The sequence below is a fragment of the Crinia signifera genome, chromosome 11, assembly GCF_055691185.1.
Source record: "Crinia signifera chromosome 11, ASM5569118v1, whole genome shotgun sequence".
Classification (NCBI taxonomy): Eukaryota; Metazoa; Chordata; class Amphibia; order Anura; family Myobatrachidae; genus Crinia; species Crinia signifera.
In genome coordinates, this window is record NC_139227.1 from 27,827,485 (window position 1) to 27,849,543 (window position 22,059).

Sequence of the window (22,059 nt, forward strand, 5' to 3'; positions counted from 1 at the left end):
TTCTTTTTTGTGTAATGATATGGGAAAAGAAACTTGTGGCAGCCCTGCAGTGATGGACTGCTGGTCGCAGATTGCTCCGCTTCCTGGCTCCCGCTCCACCACAGCCATCATGGTCCCTTCTTCACCCTCTCACGGCGTTGCTGCAAAGTTCTCCACCCTGTCCACCACATGTCTCTGCAACTGTTCCTCTCCATTACTAGTTTATACAAACAGAGAGCTGTTGTGTAGTTTGTAGGACTGGTCTTCTGTTCCTTAGATGATAGTTTTTAATCCCTGTCTCTCTGTTGCACTAATTATGTCAATGGAAAAAGGAAGGATTAGTACTGCACATTTCCAGTAACAATATTCTGAAAACAGGAACATTTGTATTTTGTTTCAGTTTTGAGAGAACTGCAATGATCCAGTTCTAGCCTCCTTAGCAGACCAGGGGGTAAAGCCCATAGCAACCAATCAGATTCTACTTAATTTTTATTTTGCACCTTCTAGAAGATAATGCATAGAATTTTATTGGTTTCTATGGGAAACATCCCATCTTCTGCCAGTGCTGCTGGCATAGGCATTTCTGCATGCATCTTGATATTGTGCACCCTCATGCATTACTGGCATTGCCCAGTGCAACAGCCAACCTCTCTTCCATGGGATGCCTTAACATGAACCCTCCTCTTTCATCTGGTGCTGCAGCTGTACAAAAAGTGTTATATGTAAAAACAAAGGGAACATGAAATTTTTCACCAAAGTAGTTTATGCAAAGTTGCATCATCTCAAACTACATGGTGAAGCGGGATTGATACGGAATCCCGGCGGTCAAAATCCCAACAAGGGGGACTTGGATCGCCCCCCCTTGCGGGCTCGCTGCACTCGCCACCCATAGAGGGACAAAGTGCCGGGATTCCGACTGCATCCCGGTGAAGCAGCTGGACCATCCGAAGCTGAGATGTCTTCTACATGTAGGATAAAGGTCTCTACCGCAAGTTCCGTTGACTCCAAACACATCTCACAAGTCTTGCCCTTGTTTTGATGGAGCCTGAAGTACAGGGGGACAGGTCTAGACTGTATCGCAGATGACTAATCTTCTGGATGCATTCATGGAGATCCACCACAGTCATGGACTTGTGAGCACGTGCACTGTTTGGCTGGAGAAGGGCACCACAAGAATGAGGTCATTTATGTGCCTTGAAATGGCTTCCAGCATCGGTTGGCGTACCAATTCCGTGACAGTGCGCTGCTGCATGAGTGGTATGGTCGATACATGTCCAATCTTGGCCACAACAACAGCCGCAATCTGCTTGGCCACGCTGCACTCACATGAGAGCTTCTATACAACTGGGATCCATTTGGCCAGCAGTTGTTTGGTATGAGGGTCAAAACTGTAGATCCAGGATCATTCACCACTGATTCTCTCCCGGACAGAGTTTGAGTGACCACCATCAAACCAGGCCAGCATGTTGTGGCACAGTCACCCAAACCTCCTCCGGCTCTCCAGTCAGCTGATGGGGCACCCAGCGTGCAGGAACCTTCTCTAAGTGGGATACTGTCAAATTGGAGTCCACCTCAGCTATGGCCCGCATGGCAGTAACATTGTCCTCGGTGATGGTGGACACAGATAGTCTGCAGCACTCCTCTTCCAGTGACCATTTTCCGTGCTGACATTCTGCAAGCCATTCAGCCAGTTTTTTCGTACGGCGCTACCTCCTCAAACACAGCTCTTGGTCGGTCAAAACACTCTTCTAGTTATAGAAGATGGCCTCTGTACTTCAAATATACTCAACACTGCCCGTCAACCGGGCGGATTGTGTCTACTCTACCTATACACTGCACTTCCAAAAAGCTTTTTTCACACGATCTGTTCAATTTCCAGATAATCAGCTATTGAGCCTCATAGGGAACATTGGCTGCTGCTGCCAGTGTGAGTAATTGCTGCATAAGAGTTTCAAGCTGTGACGCTGACTCATGTATTTTTCCAATACTTTGGGGAATCTGTCTCTGCTATTTGCCAGCACGTTACCTACCAGTTGTGCATGTTTGTATTTGGGGCATAGTACATAGACTAAGGTAAGGTTCTCCTGTATTATGTTACTGTCTCTGGAAACAGTGTTTAGCCACAAAGTCTCAGATTCCTCCCGATCTTTTACTTGGAGCCTCTTGCTCTAATTACTCGGAATATTCCCTTCACTTATAACATCCTCTGCTCCTGTCTGGCTTCCATAATATTATTGTTACCCATGGTTTTTTTTTTTTTTTAAAGCAACTGCATGTTTCTCAGGTGCAGATGTATTAAGCCTAGGAGAGTGATAAACAATATGCTCCCAATTATAATTTGTTCAAACACAGCATGAAACATGCCAGTTAGGGGCTGATTGTTACTTTATCTCTCGCTCCTTTCACTCTCAAAGACTTGGTACATCTCCCCCGCAGTGCAGTACTAGTAATGTATAGATTCATTAGTGATCCCACCAAGATCACACAAGGGCAGGGTGCCGGGGGAAAGAGGGCATTTTGATTGAATGGCCAGCAATGTAACTAAAGTGGGCCTTCCCGCCTGCAGATGTCTCTATTGGGGGCGTGCCCGACACCTACATAGGTGCTGAGCTTCCTCCAGAGTGGTAAGGGCCGCTGTGGCAGGGATGGATGGGCCCAGCTGTTTTAGCAGAATGCCGCTGAACATGCAGGGTGCGTTTTGCCCTTTGAAAATCGGGCAGGGTTTGGCGCCCTGCTAACACAGCCTAGAGTGAACACAAGATTCATTCTCATCTGTATCACTGATCACCCTAATTCTCCCGATGTGTTGTGCATAGCTCTGTGGCACATTATGTTTCATTCGGCCAGATGTATTGTGTTAAAGTGGAGGGTGATAACAAGTGATAAAACACCAACCAACCGGTTCCTAACTTTCATATTACAGACTGTGTTTGAGAAATGACAGGAGTTGATTGACTGGTCCTTCATCACTCTCCGCTTTATCTCTTGTCAGGGAGCCGTGCCGCACACAGTAGATTATCATGGAGGGGATGGCCACGGCCCGGCAGCCGTCCCTTCCAGTGGTGGGATCCGGCTGCAACCGTGCGGCCGGGCCGTGGCCGTCCCGTGTGAATGGACACAATAGTGTCCATTCACAACTAATGTGTGCGGCACGGCTCCCTGGCCGTGCGGGATTTCACCGTCCGGCAGGAGCCGGAGTGTGTGAAACCGGCCTCACCCCTTTCACATGGCCAAAATAACCCAAGTAATTGCCATATTGCTGACACATCGACCTGGGTAGCACACCTGATAACCCGGGTTAACCGACCCGGATTTCCTTTTGTAAAAGAAGTGAACTGGGTCTAATGTGAAAGCGTCTGACTGGGTCCGACCTGGCATAGCAATTTGATAGGGTGTACAGTATGTCCATTTTGTTCTTGATTTCTTTCCAAAGAAATAATTATATTTTTAACAATAATGCTGCTATTTTCCGCAGATGGGCCTTCCACAACAAATCTCGGTACATATGTATTATCTGGACTCCCATGTTAAATGCACCCCATTTTTTTCATACCCCTACTATCCAACTACGCATGGAGTTGATTTTATATAGTGTGGCGAGCGCAGCGAGTCACCGTGCCCGAAGCGTGGCGAGCGCACGCGGTCTCATAAGAAAATCGGGAGTCCAGATATTACATAAGTACCCAAATCTCTATACACTAACATAATAAATAAATAAAAATATATATATATATATATATATATATATTTACAATATAGATACCATATATACTTTAGTATAAATGAGTTTTTCAGCACATTTTTTTATGCTGATAAAGCCCCCCATGGCTTATACTCAAGTGAGCTGTGGAGGAGGGGACTGGCGCGGCTGCAGGAGACTCAGCGATGCCTATGATGTGGGAGAAGGGGACCCAGTGCGGCCAGAAGCTACCTCTCCTCTCCCCCATCCATCCATGAAGCTGCTGCTCCTCTCCCCCTGGCCGCCTGAGACACTCCCTCCTGCCCACCGAAGACGCAGCACTACCCCCTGTGCGGTGGAGATTTCCCCCCTGCCTGCCTTCGACACAGCGCTCCCCCCCCCCATCTCCTCCAGGGGCGCCCATAGGGCAGAGAAGCAGGTACTGGTTACATCACCAAGTCCAATGCCAAATGGGGTGATGTAAAGTACACATCGCAACCCGGCCAAATTCTTCCCTTTGCACGCCTGTGAATTGATATGCAAGGCTTGGGAAATGACGCAGATCAAATCCTACGTAAGCTGCTACCATCTAATGATTTATCCAATGTGTGCAGTGTGTAGCCCGGGACTCGGCAGCTGGGATAGAACCAGGCTGATCGGGGCTGGAGCTGATGTCACAACGACTCCCTTCAAATGCCTGACAACTTACAAAAATGGCCAGTTACCACCCCCCATAAGCCAGCTTCATGTCAATCAACTTTAGTACGGCCAGCGTGAAAAAAAATTGTAGCAGGAGTTTATCGCAGGGTGGCCTCATGCATACTACAAGCTGTATGCAGGTGCATTCGTTCCATTATCGCCCGGCCTGCGAATTCGCAGCTGTAAGATCAGGTTTGAATAACCTCCAACGCAAGGGGTGCAAATACATTTATTTTATTGGTTTGCATACAGGCTGCTTTTTGCTAATTATTTGGAAATAAAGGACCGCTTTATTTTCCACTGCAATTTAATGTTCCCGCCACACCCAACTCTAAATCTTTCTGCACTTTTTAAATCTGCTCCCTCCCACAGGAGACATGATTTTGCTTGGGTGCAAGTTTCCCCCTCTTATTGGTTAGCTTCCACAGCTAAATCAAAATGAGTGGCTACCACCAGTCCTGGCCACAGACAGCCCCTCGGAACGTGTACTGTCAAATTTGTTTGCAATAAGGAAACTAATAATTATTTATATAGAGCAACACTTTTTATTGGAATATATCCCACGCTCATGTATAATTTAATGGAAAGCTCTTCTTATGGAGGAAAGTGGATAACTCTGCTTGTTTGCTCCCATCCGATCATGTTACAGTGCAGTGACCGCAGTTGGGGAAAAGGGTTTGCTAGTGACTTAAATATACATGAATGACATTGTGAGGCCATTATTACTGGCACGCCGTATCCAGTATCAAGGCATATAAATGGAGACTTGTTTAACTATGATGGATGTGAAATCGCTCTGCTTATTTAATCAAATGAACCCTTGCATATACAGTGGGGCAAAAAAGTATTTGGACAGCCACCGATTGTGCAAGTTGACCCACTTAAAAAGATGGGAGGTCTGTTCTTTCCATCATAGGTACACCAACTGTGCGAGACAGAATGTGGGGGAAAAAAAACAGGAAATCATTTTTAAACCATTTATTTGTATAAATTTCAATATAATAATTGTTCAGTCTTTCGCTTCCATTGATGTATAATTTCTCATCACTTTATGCTGGAAGAACAGAATGGTATTTTTGGTTGCAGTGTGCAAGCTTCGATTATTTTGGTTGTGTTTTATGGACCCTGCCTGCATTCAGTCTGAGGTCAGCATTTTGTTACCTTGGCAATAGTAATGAGGACGCCATGTTATAAGATTTTCACATGGCTGACTGCACGATCAGGATACATTGGGGCACCTATGGAATATATGTATCGTTGTCATGGCTTTAGCCTAAGGCTGTGGTTCCCACGGAAACCCAGACAGCTCAGGTTGTAAGGATATCCATGCTTAGGCACAGGTGAATGAATTAGTACCTCCGTAAGTTTGATTATACCATCTGTGCACAAGCAAGGATAACCCCTAATACCTGTGCCTTGAGGAACGTGTTTGGGAACCACTGTCCTGTTAGCGCTTCTTATGCATTTCATTTGTCTGATTGGACAACTCACGTGATGAATTTGCTTCTCTTTCCCATGTAGAGGATGCCGGCCCCAATCAGACTGCGGGAGCTGATCCGCACCATCCGGACAGCGCGCACACAGGCAGAGGAGCGGGAGATGATCCAAAAGGAGTGCGCCGCCATCCGCTCATCGTTCCGCGAGGAAGATAACACATATCGCTGCCGCAATGTGGCCAAGCTGCTGTACATGCACATGCTGGGATACCCTGCTCACTTTGGGCAGGTAAGGACGGTCTTGCTCATACTTATTATCTAGGTGTCTTATGAGCGGAGGCAGACACAGTACTGTACGTTTCATGGCGCAGTTCCCTAATCAGATAAACATTTGGTTCTGTTGCACTAAAGAGATAAACCATTCATAGAAACATCCCTCAAAGGTTATAAGTGTCTGCCATTATTATTTAGTTTAATGGAACGCCTCTCTCTCCTTAAATTTGTCCTGTCCTTGTTTTGAACACCCTGTTCTACAGATGTGTCCTCATTCATTTAGCCCAGGGCTCGACAAATCCTGGGGCCAGGTCAACCAGATTCTGCTTCCTGGCATCCAGGTTTGCAAGGTTCACCTTGCCACCCGCCATTCCCCTGGCCGGGCAGAGCGGTGCACTTGTGGTAATGGCAACAGCCGGTCAGAGTGGGGAACAACTGTATCAGAGCAGGTCCGCGGCTATTGCGAGCCAATCGGAGCTCGCTGTTCGACAGCCAGTCAGGGGCTGCAGTGGTGGCTCCTGATTGGCTGTCAGCTGTTGCCATTACCATGCATGACAACAGTGGGCAAGGAGAGACCGGGAAGAGGAGGAGAGGTGTTTCCCCTGGCATTGAGCAAGAAACCCAAAGCAGCGAGCATGTAGGTAGCAGCACATGTGTCTGACTCCTACACGGTCATACTGGCTCCTAGATTTAAAAAAATAGTCAATCCCTGATTTAGCCTCAATAAGCCATGCCCCGCAAAATGCCTGCCATGAGGGAGTCACCAGTTCCTGTTCAACTTTGGTAACGTTGGCACCATTTTTTTTTTTTGCCGATAATGCTTTTTATTCGTGTTGCTATGCAAATAAGACACACAAGCAGACTGTTGATTAAAGTGCTATGCCTTTATTCTGTGTGTGAGTGTATCTGCATAGGAAATGCTACAATAGTTCTTTTAGGGGAAGATTTGCAAAGACAAATGGCTTTAGTGAATGCACCCATAGCTAGGTGTGACCAACACCACTATAGCCACGATGAGAGAGGACACATCTATGTGAAGTTTTGTATGGTCAGTCTCTGCAATGGCTACTTCTTAAATGGCCACCTCCACTTGCTGCCTTTAAGTCTTTGGGCCTAATTCAGTCCTGATCGGGCAGTTGCAAATTTGCAGGCTGTGCCATTATCAATAGACTGCGCATGCTGACGGTCCATAGTACGCATGCGCAAGGTCATCCTGCGAAAAAATCCTGATACTTTTTTGTTATCGCTGGCCACAAGTTGATTGAAAGAAAGCCAGCATTTCAGATTGACCACGGTAGCCAATGGCTGTGAAGGTCTTGTGCTCTTACCACTGATGTTTCACAGGCGAGAAGTAACATCATTGGTTTGGAATGCTTAAAACAAGCATTAAAAAAAATAAGACGGATGACATCAGGGCCATTGGAGATACTGGCAGACTAGTCGTATACTCCCCCCCCTTATTACCATTTTCTCATTTTAACCATTCTCAAAGTACAAGTGGAGTTCTCTGTAAAAACATTGGGGTCATTGCTGCTTAATCCTGCCTTGCCTTGTTAAAATAGAGCATGGCATGAACACACACAGCTATACAGCTGGGAAATCCACAGAGGGTACCTTCATTTTGCACTTGGCAGTCCAGTAGGGGCGCATAACATTATATCTGGTGACATCACTACAGTGACATCACAAGGACTTTCACTGGCTAAACGCAATTTAGACTTCCTTTTCCTGCTTGCACTAACGGATCCAGGCCCTGAATCCTTTAGTGCTGGCAAAGTAGGGATCCCTATCACCTCAGGCTCTCCCCAAGATTACTGAAAAACTCCATCTGCTTTTATCTCTGAATCAGGAGTGTTCACATGGGTGTCTCGCTGAGCTGACCTGTCTCCATAGTATATTACCGGTCTGTCTCATTAATGTAGACATTTTGCTGAGGCTGACCTGTCTCCAGACCTGACCAGTGATTTTGCTTCTGCAGCTGGAGTGCCTGAAACTCATCGCCTCTCAGAAATTCACAGACAAGAGGATTGGTTACCTAGGTGCAATGCTTCTGTTGGATGAAAGACAAGATGTCCATCTGCTGATGACCAACTGCATTAAGAAGTAGGCTGCAATGATATTAATATGGAATAAGCCTTGATGTGTTATTGGTAACAAAAAACAATTGCCACTGCATGCTTCTAACTGCTCGCTTCTGTTTATGCTCCACGGAAAGAGAGAACCATTGTAGGACGCAATGGTTACTTGTCCTGTAAATTAGAATTGCCCTAGATAAGATTTCATGGAGACTGTCCTTAGAAAACTGGAACATGTAGTGGTACATGTATGAAGCAGTGATAAGGGAGAAGTGAGCTAGAGGTGAAGTGGCCCACGGCAACCAATCAGCAGCTCTGTATAGTTTTATATCATGCACATTATAGATGTTACTTCAGTGCTGATTGGTTGCCATGGACCACTTCTCCTCTGGCTCACTGCTTCATACATCTACCCCTAAATGTGGGAATCAATCTTAGTATGATACGCTGTTATCACACAAGTTCTCTCTGTGATGAAACAGACAGGTGTTCTATGAGTCCAGCCCTGTGTCTGCACAGGGGCATCGTTACAGCCCACTAACCAATGTTTAATGCTGATAGGCCAGAAATTAATGTCAGTTTTGTGAAGGTACTTTGAACATTGTTCTTAAATCTAGTGCATGGTTCTATAGCACCTCATAGTTATTAATAGTCATATGCTGGATTTAATTTGCTGCGTTACTTACTGCAGGCTTGGTAGCAGTGGCCGGGGCTGTTCATTTGCAGCCTGCGGCAGAACCTTATTAGCCTGCAGGCTGCACTAAGCCTCCGTTTTGCTGCATCCGTTAAACTTTAAACTCAGCTGTAAAAGAGTGAGCCACAGGCATGTACAGTCCATAATATCACCGCTCCTGTTCCCCTGGGTACCTAACATGCACCTACAGGGCTGTGGTATCAGATGCCCTGTGCTTACGTGATGTCTCACAGGTGCATGAAATGTAAATGGGTCTATCATTTGCCCTATACTTATACTGTGCCCCATGGGTGAATCACAAGCCGTTTGTATTCGTATTAATACCTTTTGATGTGTAAGTCAGGTACACAGAGCTGGACAGGAGAAAATGGGGCATACGTAATCCAGGGATAAATATTCTTAATGGAAACCTGATAGCATATCAAATAGGTGAGGGTGTTCCAGTGTCTACCCACACAGGTGTGAGGGGGTATCAGTGTGTGTCCATACAGGTTTGAGTGGGTACCAGTACAAGCATAAGAGGGCTACCAATGTGCGGGTGGTATAGGTTGGAGCAGGGTAGGTGTGTTGGTGTACAAGTACTTGAGTAGTAGGGTTCCTGCCAGTAATAACGCAGGGCAATGTAGTTGTGGAGAGCATCTGTGTGTGCACACTTGAGCCGAAAGGGAGCATGGCTGACCGGGGAGGGGGCGTGGCCCCATTGTCACTCTTGTGGGTGTGTCCAAAACGTAAGGGAATGATAACAGTGATATAATATCCTCTTGTAAGTACTTATTGTGCCAATGTCCCTGTTTAGTTTGATTATAGCACAATCTCCCAGGGCAATCACATATATATCGGCCCCCATTGCAGCTTTATGACCATTTCTCTGCTACAGCTGGGTCTGTGTAACCTCGGATTCTTCTCTCTTAGTGATCTGAACCACAGCACTCAGTACGTGCAGGGACTAGCTCTCTGTACGTTGGGCTGCATGGGATCCTCCGAGATGTGCCGAGACTTGGCTGGGGAGGTGGAGAAACTCCTTAAAACATCTAATTCCTACCTGCGGAAGAAGGTGAGCCTATTTTGTGTGTTGTTGCTGAGTTCGCTTCCCACCATGACTATCTGTGTGGAGTTTGTATATTCTACATCGCGCTTTAAAGCTGTTTCTGTGGTTACAGGCTGCGCTCTGTGCTGTTCACGTCATCAGAAAGGTCCCCGAACTGATGGAAATGTTTTTACCTGCTACAAAAAACCTGCTGAACGAGAAAAACCACGGTACGTGCGTGTGCGGGGCAGACCGTAGCTCATCGCCACCGTAGGACTAGATTGCCAGTTGAATGACTGTATAACATTGTGTCTATCACACAGGCGTGCTGCACACCTCCGTAGTGCTCCTCACCGAGATGTGTGAGCGGAGCCCAGACATGCTGACACATTTTAGGAAGGTAGGGATTACATCGCTACCATTGGTCTTGCTCCAGTCTTAATCATCTGCCAATAGTTTTGGTGCTTTCCGCCTGTGCATACAACCTATATACTTTATTCTGGTAACCAAAGGTCTAGTCCCTTCTGTCACTGTAGTATAAGAATGTTCTCCTTTGTGAACTCTGCAGCTTGGTCGGGGTAGACCCGTTGCATGTACATTGGTTTAACTCCGTGCTCCCAGACTGCGTCTTTAATAAGAATATGCCATATCTGTTCTGCACCCGGAATATATGAGAACCCGCTGCGGACACCACCAGGACCTCAGTCCTATCTGTTACAGCAGGGATGGGGAACCTTTGGCCCTCCAGCTGTTGCTGAACTACACCACCCAGCATGCATTGCTACAGTTTTGCGATTCGGCCATGCTAAAACTGTAGCAAAACATTTTGGGATGTGTAGTTCAACAGCTGGAAGGCCAAAGGTTCCCCATCCCTGTGTTACAGCGTCACAAAGATTTGTGGGTAGTCTCCTAGGCAAAAGCTCCTTTTATGACATTTTCGTACAGCAGTCTGTGGACCTATTGGCCAGTTGTTCTGCAGGCAGCTTCAATGATTGGATCTCCTCTTGCCACACGTATTAAGCCTGGTGAAGTAATAAAGTGGCCGGTGATTGAGCACAGCCAATCAGCTCCTAACTGGCATGTTTGAAACTCCGTCTGTGACCTGACAGGAGCTGATTGGCTTTTGCTTTATCACCTTCCACTTTATCAGTTCTCCAGGGTTAACACATCTGCCCCATTGTCTCCTATGGCAATTGGTGCAGTCACTGATCTAATGTAATCAACTGCTTGTAGAAACTTGAGACTTAATTTGGTCTTCACTTACCTCCTTTATGTACTGCTATGTTGCACTGCATTCTGGGATCTCTCTTGGCAGTTAGTATTGCGACCCTGGGTTTCCTCTTGCCATTACTGTGCATTTTGTGTAATGAGAAGGCTGGGTCCTCTAATACTGTCCAGTAGATCATATGCTAACGAATAAACATTGCCCCTGAATGCAGTTGCAAGCTTTGATTAATGAGAAAAAGAAGCGCTATAAATGTGTTATACATAACTTCCAGCCCCCCCCAGGCAGTGTTACAGATGATGTATTGTGGGTTCTAGCAGTGCTCTGTCTGTATGGGGTGTGTTGGGGGGTAGCTCGGTCTGCACAGATCGCAGCCCACCTTCTGTACAGTCTTCCTAATGCCTGCTTCCTGTCTTTTGCTCTCTGTCTGCTTGGGATCCTGCTGAATGTTAGAATGAGAAGGTAAGAATCCGCCTTTATCTTTATTATTAATGTTTTCTGTCCTAGTTAAAATGAAACTGACTTTCCAAACGCTTTTATTTGTGATAAACCCGCTCTGCTACTGTACTCTGTACATCTGTTGATTCCGCGTAACGTTAGCCAGTGGGTTCTATCGCCCAGCAATAATCAATACTTAGATGAAGTGATTTCTTTTGTCAGCCATTGGGGGGCACTGCTAACCTTGGTGCACTGGGGTTGGCACTAAAGGAACTGCAACTTAGGTGTATTCCAGCTCTACCCCCTCCACCAATAGGTGCTCACTTTCCAGCTATGGCGCATTGGGGTGACCCAATTTAGCTCAACAGGTCTTAGGTCGACACCTGAAATAGATCAACGTGGGTAAGGTTGACACAAGCATAGGTCTTGGAAAGGTCGACTGTCAAAATGTTGAAATCCCCCCCCTGATTGCCGACATGGACACGCCTAAGTGTACCGCACCCCCTCACATAGCTTGCTGCATTTGCCATGCTCTGGGCATGGTGCCTCGCTGTGCCCTGCATGCTATTTAATTCTCCCACCACGCCATATGGTAAGGCATGAAATACCGCCTGTTGGCACATGTCTGCTTAACAAAAATGTGAAAAACTCATATAGATGTTTTGACTGTTGACCTAATGCTTATGTTGACCTAATACCCGTATACCCACGTTCCTTCCTAGTATTGAATTGAATAAGGGACTTCTAGATTTTTCACTTTTTTTTTGTATTTATTTTTTTACATTTTACATCAGGATATGGCATTGTCTGTGAGAACGCCATTCTGAGACAGTGCGCATAAGTGCCAAAGTGGTGCTTCTCCACCGCTATCTCTTCCTGAATGTCCCCGGTCCTCTGAAGGACCAGATACAGGATTGGGAAGACAATGCCTTTTCTGGGCAGGCAGAGCTAAGAAACCCCAGTATATCCTGGGTAAAAGAGGTGTCGTTACATCTAGCTGGGGCCCACCCTGACCAGAAGGCCAAATGAAGAAGCCTTGGACAGAAACACAAACGGTTCTGAGCTCTGCTGTTTGCTTTTGTAGCAGTTCCCAACCCATTTGCCAGATGTATGAAGGGTTCGACAGCTTTTTGGGATTTATAAAGAGTAGGGCCATACCATATGTGGAGGAGCTCTCTGTCTCCTCACCCGACATAATACAGCTGACAGAGGAATCGCTAGAAGTGGTGTATGATGTTGGGTCATTTATGCACAGTCATACGTTTCATGACCCTGTTGGGAGAGGCATAGCGATTGGTCCTCAGATGTGGTACATTACCCATTACTATTCTGAAGCTCACCGTGGAACTCAGCGCACCGCCATAAGCTCAATTATTTTGTGGGGCAGTACACTTTATACTAAATCTGACAAAATGCTGTGTCTCTGGCATATACTGATCACCAAGATGCACCAGAGTCTCCATGGCAATATAGGAAGCACACCATGCTGGTTAGTCTAGAACAGTGGTTCTCAACCTTGGTCCTCAGGATCCACCAACGTTTTCCAGGTCACCTGGCAGGTGTACAGGTGCACTCATTCTTCACTTCCACATTTTAAAAGATGGAGCTAATTATTTCCCCTGCGATTCTGTGTGGAGACCTGTAAAATGTGAACGGTTGGGCGGTCCTGAGGACTAAGGTTGAGAACCACTGGTCTAGAATATTATGGAGGTCGCAAACCGGATCATGGAAAGGTGCAGTCACAAAAGGCGTGCACCATGGTGGCCTCACTGCTGAGCCAGGTAGCTTAGTATAGGTCAGATGCTCCTGGGACCATCAGGGCCGAAGACTATATTTTCCTTCCCATTTTCAATGTGTCTTCGTATACTCTAGAAGGCAAAAATTGGAGGTGTCCTCGTACATTCTGATATCTGCAAATTTTTGGTTTAGGCAGTTCTTGGCATTCTGCTGTCCCATCGTTCACCAGTAGACTTGGTCCTTTTAACATTTCAATATCTACATTTGGTATCTCTAGTCTGTTATATTTATAACCTGGAAGGGATCTCCTTTATTCCTCTCCCAGGATTAATATATAATAATATAGTAATAATATATGCAGATAAAGGGTTAATGGCAATGAACCTGCCAAGCTGCTTATCCAGTACCAGATTAAACATTCCGTCCCGCTCTGGCAGATGCGCCCGTGCCTCCTGGACAGCTCAGCGTGGTGCCTCTGAGCAGTTGTGCTGGTCGCCTTGCTGTCCTCACACCTTACTGGAAGGCATTTCCAGATGTAAAGCCCGTGCGTGGCCTCTCCTAGGAGCATCTTTTGAACGTCCCCAAAAGTGGGTGAAAGTGGCTTTTTATTTTTTTTTTTACATTTAGGGATAGATTTACCAAAACTTCTAAAACCGACATAGCTACTTATCTTTTTTAGGACGGCGTTCAGTCCCCGCTGCTATTTCCACCGGTGAAAATAACAGCTGGCGCCTATTCAATGCTGCCGTTACGGTTTTTGTTGAATTCAGTCATTTTCGTTGATTTGCGGACTATCTGAATACCGTTGAATACCGACTGTCGAGTTCCTATCGGAAGGAACAAAAACAGGCCAAATTCTGAATAGAGAAATGATATCTAGATTGATTTTGTTATGGGCAACACTTTTGTGCTTTTTATATTTAGACTTCTTCGTATATCTACCCCACACCAGCACCCCCCCCCCCCCCCATCCCACCCCACCAAAGTTAGCAGCATCTCCCAAATAGACTCGGTGAAATGGATTTAACAATATGTACAAAAATCTTCCCTGCAATGCTAATGTGTGATGTGTTGTGGCCGCATTGTCTCCGTGTCTGATGGAAGAGATAAGATACCACATTTAAGTTTTGGATTAAATTAATAAATCTTTAATTAAATTTAATTCCACTTTTGAGTTTTTGGTGGCATTTGTGGACTGAAATAATCTAATTCTATATAACAAGTAACATAACCGTGCTCGGGATATATGGCGGGTTTCCAGCTCCTCTCGTCCCCCAGCCGGTCATGTTTGGGCTTACCGCAGGGCTTCCCGGAGTGAACTTAATTATTTGAATGATTCTTTTATAGCCAAGAAACTCCTAAGCAGAATAGACTATGGGCCTGATTCAGAGCAGTATGCAGACCTGATGGTTTGTGTACTACTCCGATGTTAGGAGATTGGATGATCCTCTGTACGATCTCTTGCAGTTCCTCAAAACCGCAGCCTGAAGAGGTGGGCCAAGACCAGGGTCTTCCAACACAGATTTCCTGGCCCTGTGCTACAGAGCTGCGAAGGCTAATCGGAGTAGCCGCCTCCTCCATCCGATGGCCAATCAGAGTAGCCGCCGCCTCCATCCGATGGCCAATCAGAGTAGCCGCCTCCTCCATCCGATGGCCAATCAGAGTAGCCGCCTCCTCCATCCGATGGCCAATCAGAGTAGCCGCCTCCTCCATCCGATGGCCAATCAGAGTAGCCGCCTCCTCCATCCGATGGCCAATCAGAGTAGCCGCCTCCTCCATCCGATGGCCAATATTTTTGCAGAGTCTTATGAAGTAGTAGTGGATCACAGACTTATTTACACAATGTGCCACCGGTACTTATGTAATATCTGGACTCCCGGTTTTCTTATGAGACTGTGTCCCCTCGCGGGGCTCGCTGCGCTCGCCACGCTTCGGGCACGGTGGCTCGCTGCGCTCGCCACACTATATAAAATCAACTCCATGCGTAGTTGGATAGTAGGGGTATGAAAAAATGGGGTACATTTAACATGGGAGTCCAGATAATACATAAGTACCGTGCCACCTCCTGTTATTGGTGCTGCGTTCAACTACGCAGCTGCTATACCTTTCTATCTGGCCCTGGCTGTTCTGTGCTTTTGGGAGGACCCGTTGCTTTTACCTAGCACTGCTGAGGTCCTTCCAAAACAAGCTCTTTACTTTTGGCCGGAGTTAGCACTTAATGTCGGCGTGCACGCATTTCAAGCTATTAACCCAATGATCTGTCTCCTTAGCTTGTTCCTCAGCTTGTTCGTATCCTGAAAAATCTCATCATGTCCGGCTATTCTCCAGAGCACGACGTTTCTGGGATCAGTGACCCTTTCCTCCAGGTCAGTGTTGAGAAGATGTCATGATGATTGTCGTGACGGTTGGGGCTTCCTTCTGTGGATGGGCCTTGTCCGGCTTGTTGGTAAGCTTGTCTGACTTCTGCCCGTAGGTTCGAATACTGCGGCTTCTGCGGATCCTCGGCAGAAATGACGATGACTCCAGTGAAGCTATGAATGATATCTTGGCGCAGGTAAGGAGGAAACAACACGTTAGAAAAAAAAACGCGCTGACTTTTATAACATCCAATAAAATAGCTGCTTTGTGAGACAGGCATCCAGTATATGTTAGCATATGGAGGCCAAAATACTTCACTTATGTGGCTGTTCTGCCCTGCCCATGGGTAACCAATATACAGCTCCTCTGTACAGATGCTGTAATACATGGGAGCTGTGCAGAGTCGTCACCTACAGCAGTCTGCACAGTGCCGGGTATGGGCTGCTGCCATTAATGCTGCTTCCTTCTGTAACGGCTTCTCTTGTAATGTTTATTTCCTGTGTAGTTACCAGCCAGAACAGTAGCTGCAATGAGGGGCGATCACCACAGACAGCAGATGCAAAGGGGGTGATGGGTTACCTGGTGTTAGAAGAGCCAGATGGACAATCTCATTAAGGGGCCCATTTATGAAGGATCGTATTTACATCGCCATCTGGGCAGAATATTACCGCTCAGTACTGTCACTGGAATGTATTGTCCCCCGTGCGCAGGGACAGGGCTCAGAAAGGACCCTGTCTCTGCGATGTGGTGAGCTGGACGCTGGCGGTCTGTTTATGTGCGGTTAACGCTGACTGTACTGCCCAGGCAGCAGGCTACAATGGGCTACCGCCATCTCAGAATGACTGTAGCGCATGGATGCGAAGCGCTGCGGCCTGATGTCGATACATTGTGCAGCTTGCATCCCCCATAGAAACTGGCCTGCGGCGGTTTAGGAGTGATCCTTCCTACACATTCCAGTGATACTTAATATTTGCAGCTAACGCAGAAAACAGGTGTTTTTTGGGGCATTTAACCTCAAATATTGAATGATAATCATCTATAAGAGAGGTGCGTGTGATCATTGGTTATCTCAGTGCTTCAGCCCTATTGTTGGACAGCCCTAGACCAGGAAGAGTCATGTGATCAAACTGTCATTTCTTTGAATAAATTCAGTAGCTCTTGTGCTAGCCGAGGACAGTAATACAAGATTCAGGGGCAGATTTATTAAGCTTGGAGAAGAGATAAACTGGAGATAAAGTGGAGAAAAGGTAAAAGGAGATAAAGCACCAGCCAATCAGCTGTGTTTGAAAAAGACAGTTGAAAAAGGGAGCTGATTGGCTGGTGCTTTTTTTTCAAACACAGCTGATTGGCTGGTGCTTTATCTCCTTTTACCTTTTCTCCGCTTTATCTCCAGTTTATCTCTTCTCCAAGCTTAATAAATCTGCCCCTCAGCGTGGCTAGAGCATGAACCAGACTAATTGGGGTCTGCAAAAACAAATCATGCAATATATGAATCGTTCTCATTTAAGAAATAAAGCTTGGGCATAGACTATACTATAATCATTTATTAGACCATATGTCCAAATTGGTTGGTTGGAATAAAAATCTGGTAATGTATGGGAGAGCTGACAATCAACCATCAGCTCCTAAACGCTGGAAATGGGCAAAAAATGGTTGTTCAAACTAATTGGTTTAAAAACATATGAATGCTTATTGTTCTTGATTGGTGTATTCATCAGGTACATATTGGGTCTCAGTAGGGTACATACAGATGACGGGCGTTCGGAATACCAATACCGACATACGGGAGGAGGAAATCCCAACTGTATACTTCCAGCTGCTGAATTCTACCCATCCCCCACCACCTAAACCTAACCCATTCATCCCGCACAGCATGACCCTAACCCCTGCACTCCACAGCCTAAACCTAACCCTCCCTTCCAAGTGTCTAATACCCACCCTCCTCTTAAACCTAACACCTTTGCCCTACACAGCCTGAACCTAACCCTATCCCCTGCAACCCACCGCCTATCCCACCCTTCCATAGGTCTAATCCCACCCTGCCACCTAAGCCCCCCATATATAGTCCATTGCAATGTGCAAACTGCACTGTGCTATGCAGCACCTGACCCCGGTTTGATATAGATGTGCGGCATTGGGATTGAAAGTAGAAGTAGACTGTGCAGCACATGCTATTTCTACTATTGGCCCCCGCCACGCTGCCCCTACCTGCCAGCTGGGTCCCGGCGGCCGCACCATACCACAGAATTACGTTCGGCATTCCGACAGTTTGAATTCAGGTGTCGGTTTCCTGGCTGTAGTTGGGATGCCGGCGTTGGTATTGTCAATGCAGCATCCTCACCGCATGCTGTCTCAGCATATGGGTGTGTGATGTACCTGTATACTATTTATCTAGCACTCACCAATCTGCAATATACAGTATCCTAGATCAAGTCATTGGTGTGGCAGTGTTACTGAGACTTGCATATATATCCTATTTATTTATTTTTTATTATTATATTTTTATTTATAAGGTGCCACAAGTGGTACGCAGCGCCGTACATATAGAACACCTATCAGTACAGGGTATACAGAACTAGACATAACAGTGACAGAAGAACAAAAACAGAGCACAATTAACAGCACAGATCTTGGCACACAATACAGCTGAGATATAGGGAGGTGAGGGAGAATAGATGCAGGTATAGATGAGGTGAGTATGAGATCTGTAATTGAAAGGAAATAAGGGTGCTGTGAGAACAGAAGGGAGGAGGGCCCTTCTCTAAGGAGCTTACAATCTAGAGGGAGGGGGAGACAGACAGGTGACATGAGGTGCAGGTAAGGAGACCTGAGGCAAGAAGTGAGCATGGCAGGGATGGGCAGGACATGCTATGTACGCAACTGTACTATTTTACATTTAAACCTGGCTTGTCTTCTGTTACTCCATGCCGAGCACTGATAGACTAGGGTACATGTCTGTTTAGGGTATAAGCAAAACAAAGTTGTTTGTAGTTTATAACCTTGGCAAGGACATAGGATGAGGGGATGAGTGTCTTGTAGCCGGACAATTCCTGCTTTGGATCTGGTTATTGTAATGGATTTTAGTATGTTAGTGTGTGGTGAACTGAAGCATCACTGTTTCCCAAACCTACCCCTGGCACTGTAATAGTTTTAAGGATATCCTTGCTTTAAGCTCTGGTAACGTAATGATTTTCTCACTCAGTTTCATTATACTATCTGTGCACAAGCATAGTTATCCTTAAAAACTGGATTGTTGGGTGCCTTGAGTACTAGCGGTTCATGCAAGTATTGAGGCAAAGCAATAAGCACTAGCAATGAGATGTATTAACATCTCATCTGCCAGTGAGTGCTGATGCTCAGTGTCTCCCCTCCCGGCCCTCTCACTGGGCATGCTTAAGATAACACATTCAGCCGAGGGCCCATCAGACGCAGCAACCATGGACAGAGCTGTCCCCGCTGTTGTGATTGGCTGTCTACATCAATAGCTGCTGTTGTCATGGCGATCAGTGGCACTGACTGTTCCTACATCTGATAATGGCTGAGGCCCTGGCATCTGATGTCTTGCATGGAGAAGAAGCAGTATCATCGCACCTCGCTTATCTCCGACACCTATACCTGAGTTTGGGGAACCCTGGTATAGATTATAAAATATTACTATATCTATTCCACTATTGATTCAACCTTTTTTCCTCTGTATTCAGTCTTTCTATTATAGTGTAGGACACCTGTAGTGATACCCAGCAGCGTGGGTGAATGAGCGCACATATCAGTTGGATCACATTGTATTACTTTATTTTTCAGGTTGCAACAAACACTGAGACCAGCAAAAATGTTGGCAACGCCATCCTCTATGAAACGGTTTTAACAATTATGGACATAAAGTCAGAAAGTGGCCTGCGGGTGTGTATTTTGGCAACCAATCCTGTGTGACCACCTGCCCTGCTCTTCCTCTGGGCCTTGGTTTCCAATAGCAGGCCTATTTCCTGTTTCCTATACACTGCTCAGTCTTCTCCTGCATTGTTTCCTCTTACTCATGCTGTCTGTGCTTTCTATACCATTGCATGCGATTTGGAAGGCATTATCCATCTTTATTTGCTTTATATGTGATCTTGTTGCATGGCTAGGTGTGTGTGTGTCTGGGACGGTGTGTTATATGGCCTGACGGCAGCCGTGCGTGTCTGTGCGGTAGAGTGGGTGTCTGTGGCCTTGTGTGGGGAGGGAGTGCAGTCTGTGTCTTGGCTTCAGGGATGCGTGTGTCTGCTGTTGGTGTGTTTGCGGCCTGACTGTGGAAGGGGGGGCTGTCTTTAGCTTTAGCCTGGTGGCGTGGGTGTGTGTGTGGGGGTATGTGGTGGTGGTAGGCAGGGTGGGTTTCTGAACTGGCAACAGCAGTGTCTGTGACTGGGGTGGATGATGGTGGCGCCTGGGGGCTTGCAGCAGCAGTGTGTGCATGTATTTGGGGTTGGGTGCCGGCTGGCTGCAGTGGTGTGTATCTGGGAGGGAGGCAGGTGCCTGTATGCTAACAGATGCAGTGTTTCTCTGGGGACGGCAGGTGTCTGTGGGCTAGTTGCTGTGGTATGTTTGTGTATGGGGGTGTGTGCCTGCTTGCTGGAAGCAGCGGTGTGTGCATGTATGTGGGGGTGGGTGGGTGTGTGTGGGCTGGCTGCAGTGGTGTGTGTTTGTCTCCGGGAGGGTGGCAGGTGCCTGCAGGCTGGTAGCAGCGGTGTGTGTCTGGGAGGGCTGCGGGTACCTGCGTGCTAGCAGCAGTGGTGTGTCTGTGGGCAGTAGAGGTCTGTTGGATGTCTGGGGGCAGCAGTGGTCTGTGGTCTGTTAGATGGCAGCAGCGATGTGTGTCTGGGGGTGGCAGAGATTTTTTTGATGGCAGCAGCGGTTCGTGTCTGTAGTCTGTTATCTCCGATCTCTATGGTGACACCTGCGTCCCTTCCCTGGATCCTTCCTCTTACATTTTCATGTCCTTATCAACAGGTTCTAGCCATCAATATCCTGGGACGATTCTTATTAAATAACGACAAGAATATTCGGTACGTGCCTGAACATTGTGACTGATGATGGCCGCTGCATGGCTCTTGGTATTTATAGTTCTATCTTTCAATCACAGGTATGTTGCTTTGACGTCGCTACTTAAAACCGTGCAGACCGACCACAACGCGGTACAGAGACACCGCAGCACCATTGTGGACTGCCTGAAGGATTTGGATGTATCTATTAAGAGGTAAGAGGTTCTCCTATACTGGTGTCTAGAAACAGGATGCCTTAGCCAATAGAAATAGATGTATCTGGAACAGACATGAGTGACCTATGGTCAAGAAAAGTTAATTGTGGTGGTGCATGCTGGGACCTGTAGTTCTATTGCTGCTGAAAGCCCACAGGTTTTTACGTACATGGTGTTGGCAAGCATTCACATTACTTCCTTTGTTCGCCTAGAACATGCCCTGATGCAGTGTTTACCAAACACATTGCGTCCTCTTTCCATCAGTAGTTACATGGATATAGAAAGCCCCAGACTATGTTTCCAGTTCACGCAGAGTTTATTCTTCCTTTTACAGAAGGTAACGGCCGCAGAGGTCAAATTGGTTCTAGATCACAAAGAGGCTCTGGGATTGTGGCATGATGATTATTCAGTGATCCATCGACTGAATCAATGTGTTGATAAACAGTAACCTGACCACATCCCATCCTCTTCCCTGTGTGTGAGGCTGCGCTTTGTCCGTGAAGACAAGCCTCTGACACAATATGCCTTTAACCGTTTGTATCCCAGGCGAGCTATGGAACTCAGCTTCGCGTTGGTCAACGGGAACAACATCCGCGGTATGATGAAGGAGCTGCTCTATTTCCTGGACTCGTGCGAACCGGAATTCAAAGCGGACTGCTCTTCAGGCATCTTCCTAGCAGCAGAAAAGTAAGTTGCTTCTGCGCCGGTTACAGGGCAGCAATACTGACCATATATTGAGCGGTTCATAAGTGCAGTACACGCTTTTAATTTTTTTATCCAAGTTACAGGGCAGCAGCATGTCCCCGCAGGCGTCCTTCCTCGCAGCTCATTGCTGTTCATTTCTTTCCGAACAGGTACGCCCCTTCTAAGCGGTGGCACATAGACACCATTATGAGGGTACTCACTACAGTAAGTACAATTAGTGGCTTCTTTAGAAGTAAACTTTCTCCAACATTTTCTCTGTTCTCATACGGTACGGGGGGGGGGGATTTAAAGAAACTATCAGCTTGTTTCCGTCAGTCCCGAAGACCAGTGTTATGGGGTAGATATATGAAACGGTGATAAGAGCGCAGAAGAGTCCCATGGCAACCAATCAGCTGCTACGTTTTATTTCCTAGAAGACCCGATGAATGTTACTTTAAAGCTGATTGGTTGCCATGGGGCACTGCCCCACTCTTAACCCTTATTGTACTAGAAAATGACTGTTAG

The 22,059-nt window shown here is 46.6% G+C and overlaps 1 protein-coding gene across 1 annotated transcript in view; it reads left to right on the plus strand.

Moving 5' to 3' along the window:
- Positions 1-22,059, plus strand: part of AP1G1 (adaptor related protein complex 1 subunit gamma 1) — a 38,850-nt gene that overhangs the window by 9,137 nt on the left and 7,654 nt on the right. The window contains exons 2-13 of the mRNA XM_083164863.1: positions 5,879-6,082; positions 8,045-8,169; positions 9,748-9,889; positions 9,996-10,092; positions 10,186-10,262; positions 15,533-15,628; positions 15,736-15,816; positions 19,422-19,520; positions 20,604-20,659; positions 20,737-20,850; positions 21,397-21,537; positions 21,705-21,759. Of these exons, the coding sequence (XP_083020989.1) occupies positions 5,882-6,082; positions 8,045-8,169; positions 9,748-9,889; positions 9,996-10,092; positions 10,186-10,262; positions 15,533-15,628; positions 15,736-15,816; positions 19,422-19,520; positions 20,604-20,659; positions 20,737-20,850; positions 21,397-21,537; positions 21,705-21,759 (1,284 nt within the window). The 5' untranslated portion in view covers positions 5,879-5,881. The remainder of the gene's footprint in view (positions 1-5,878; positions 6,083-8,044; positions 8,170-9,747; positions 9,890-9,995; positions 10,093-10,185; positions 10,263-15,532; positions 15,629-15,735; positions 15,817-19,421; positions 19,521-20,603; positions 20,660-20,736; positions 20,851-21,396; positions 21,538-21,704; positions 21,760-22,059) is intronic.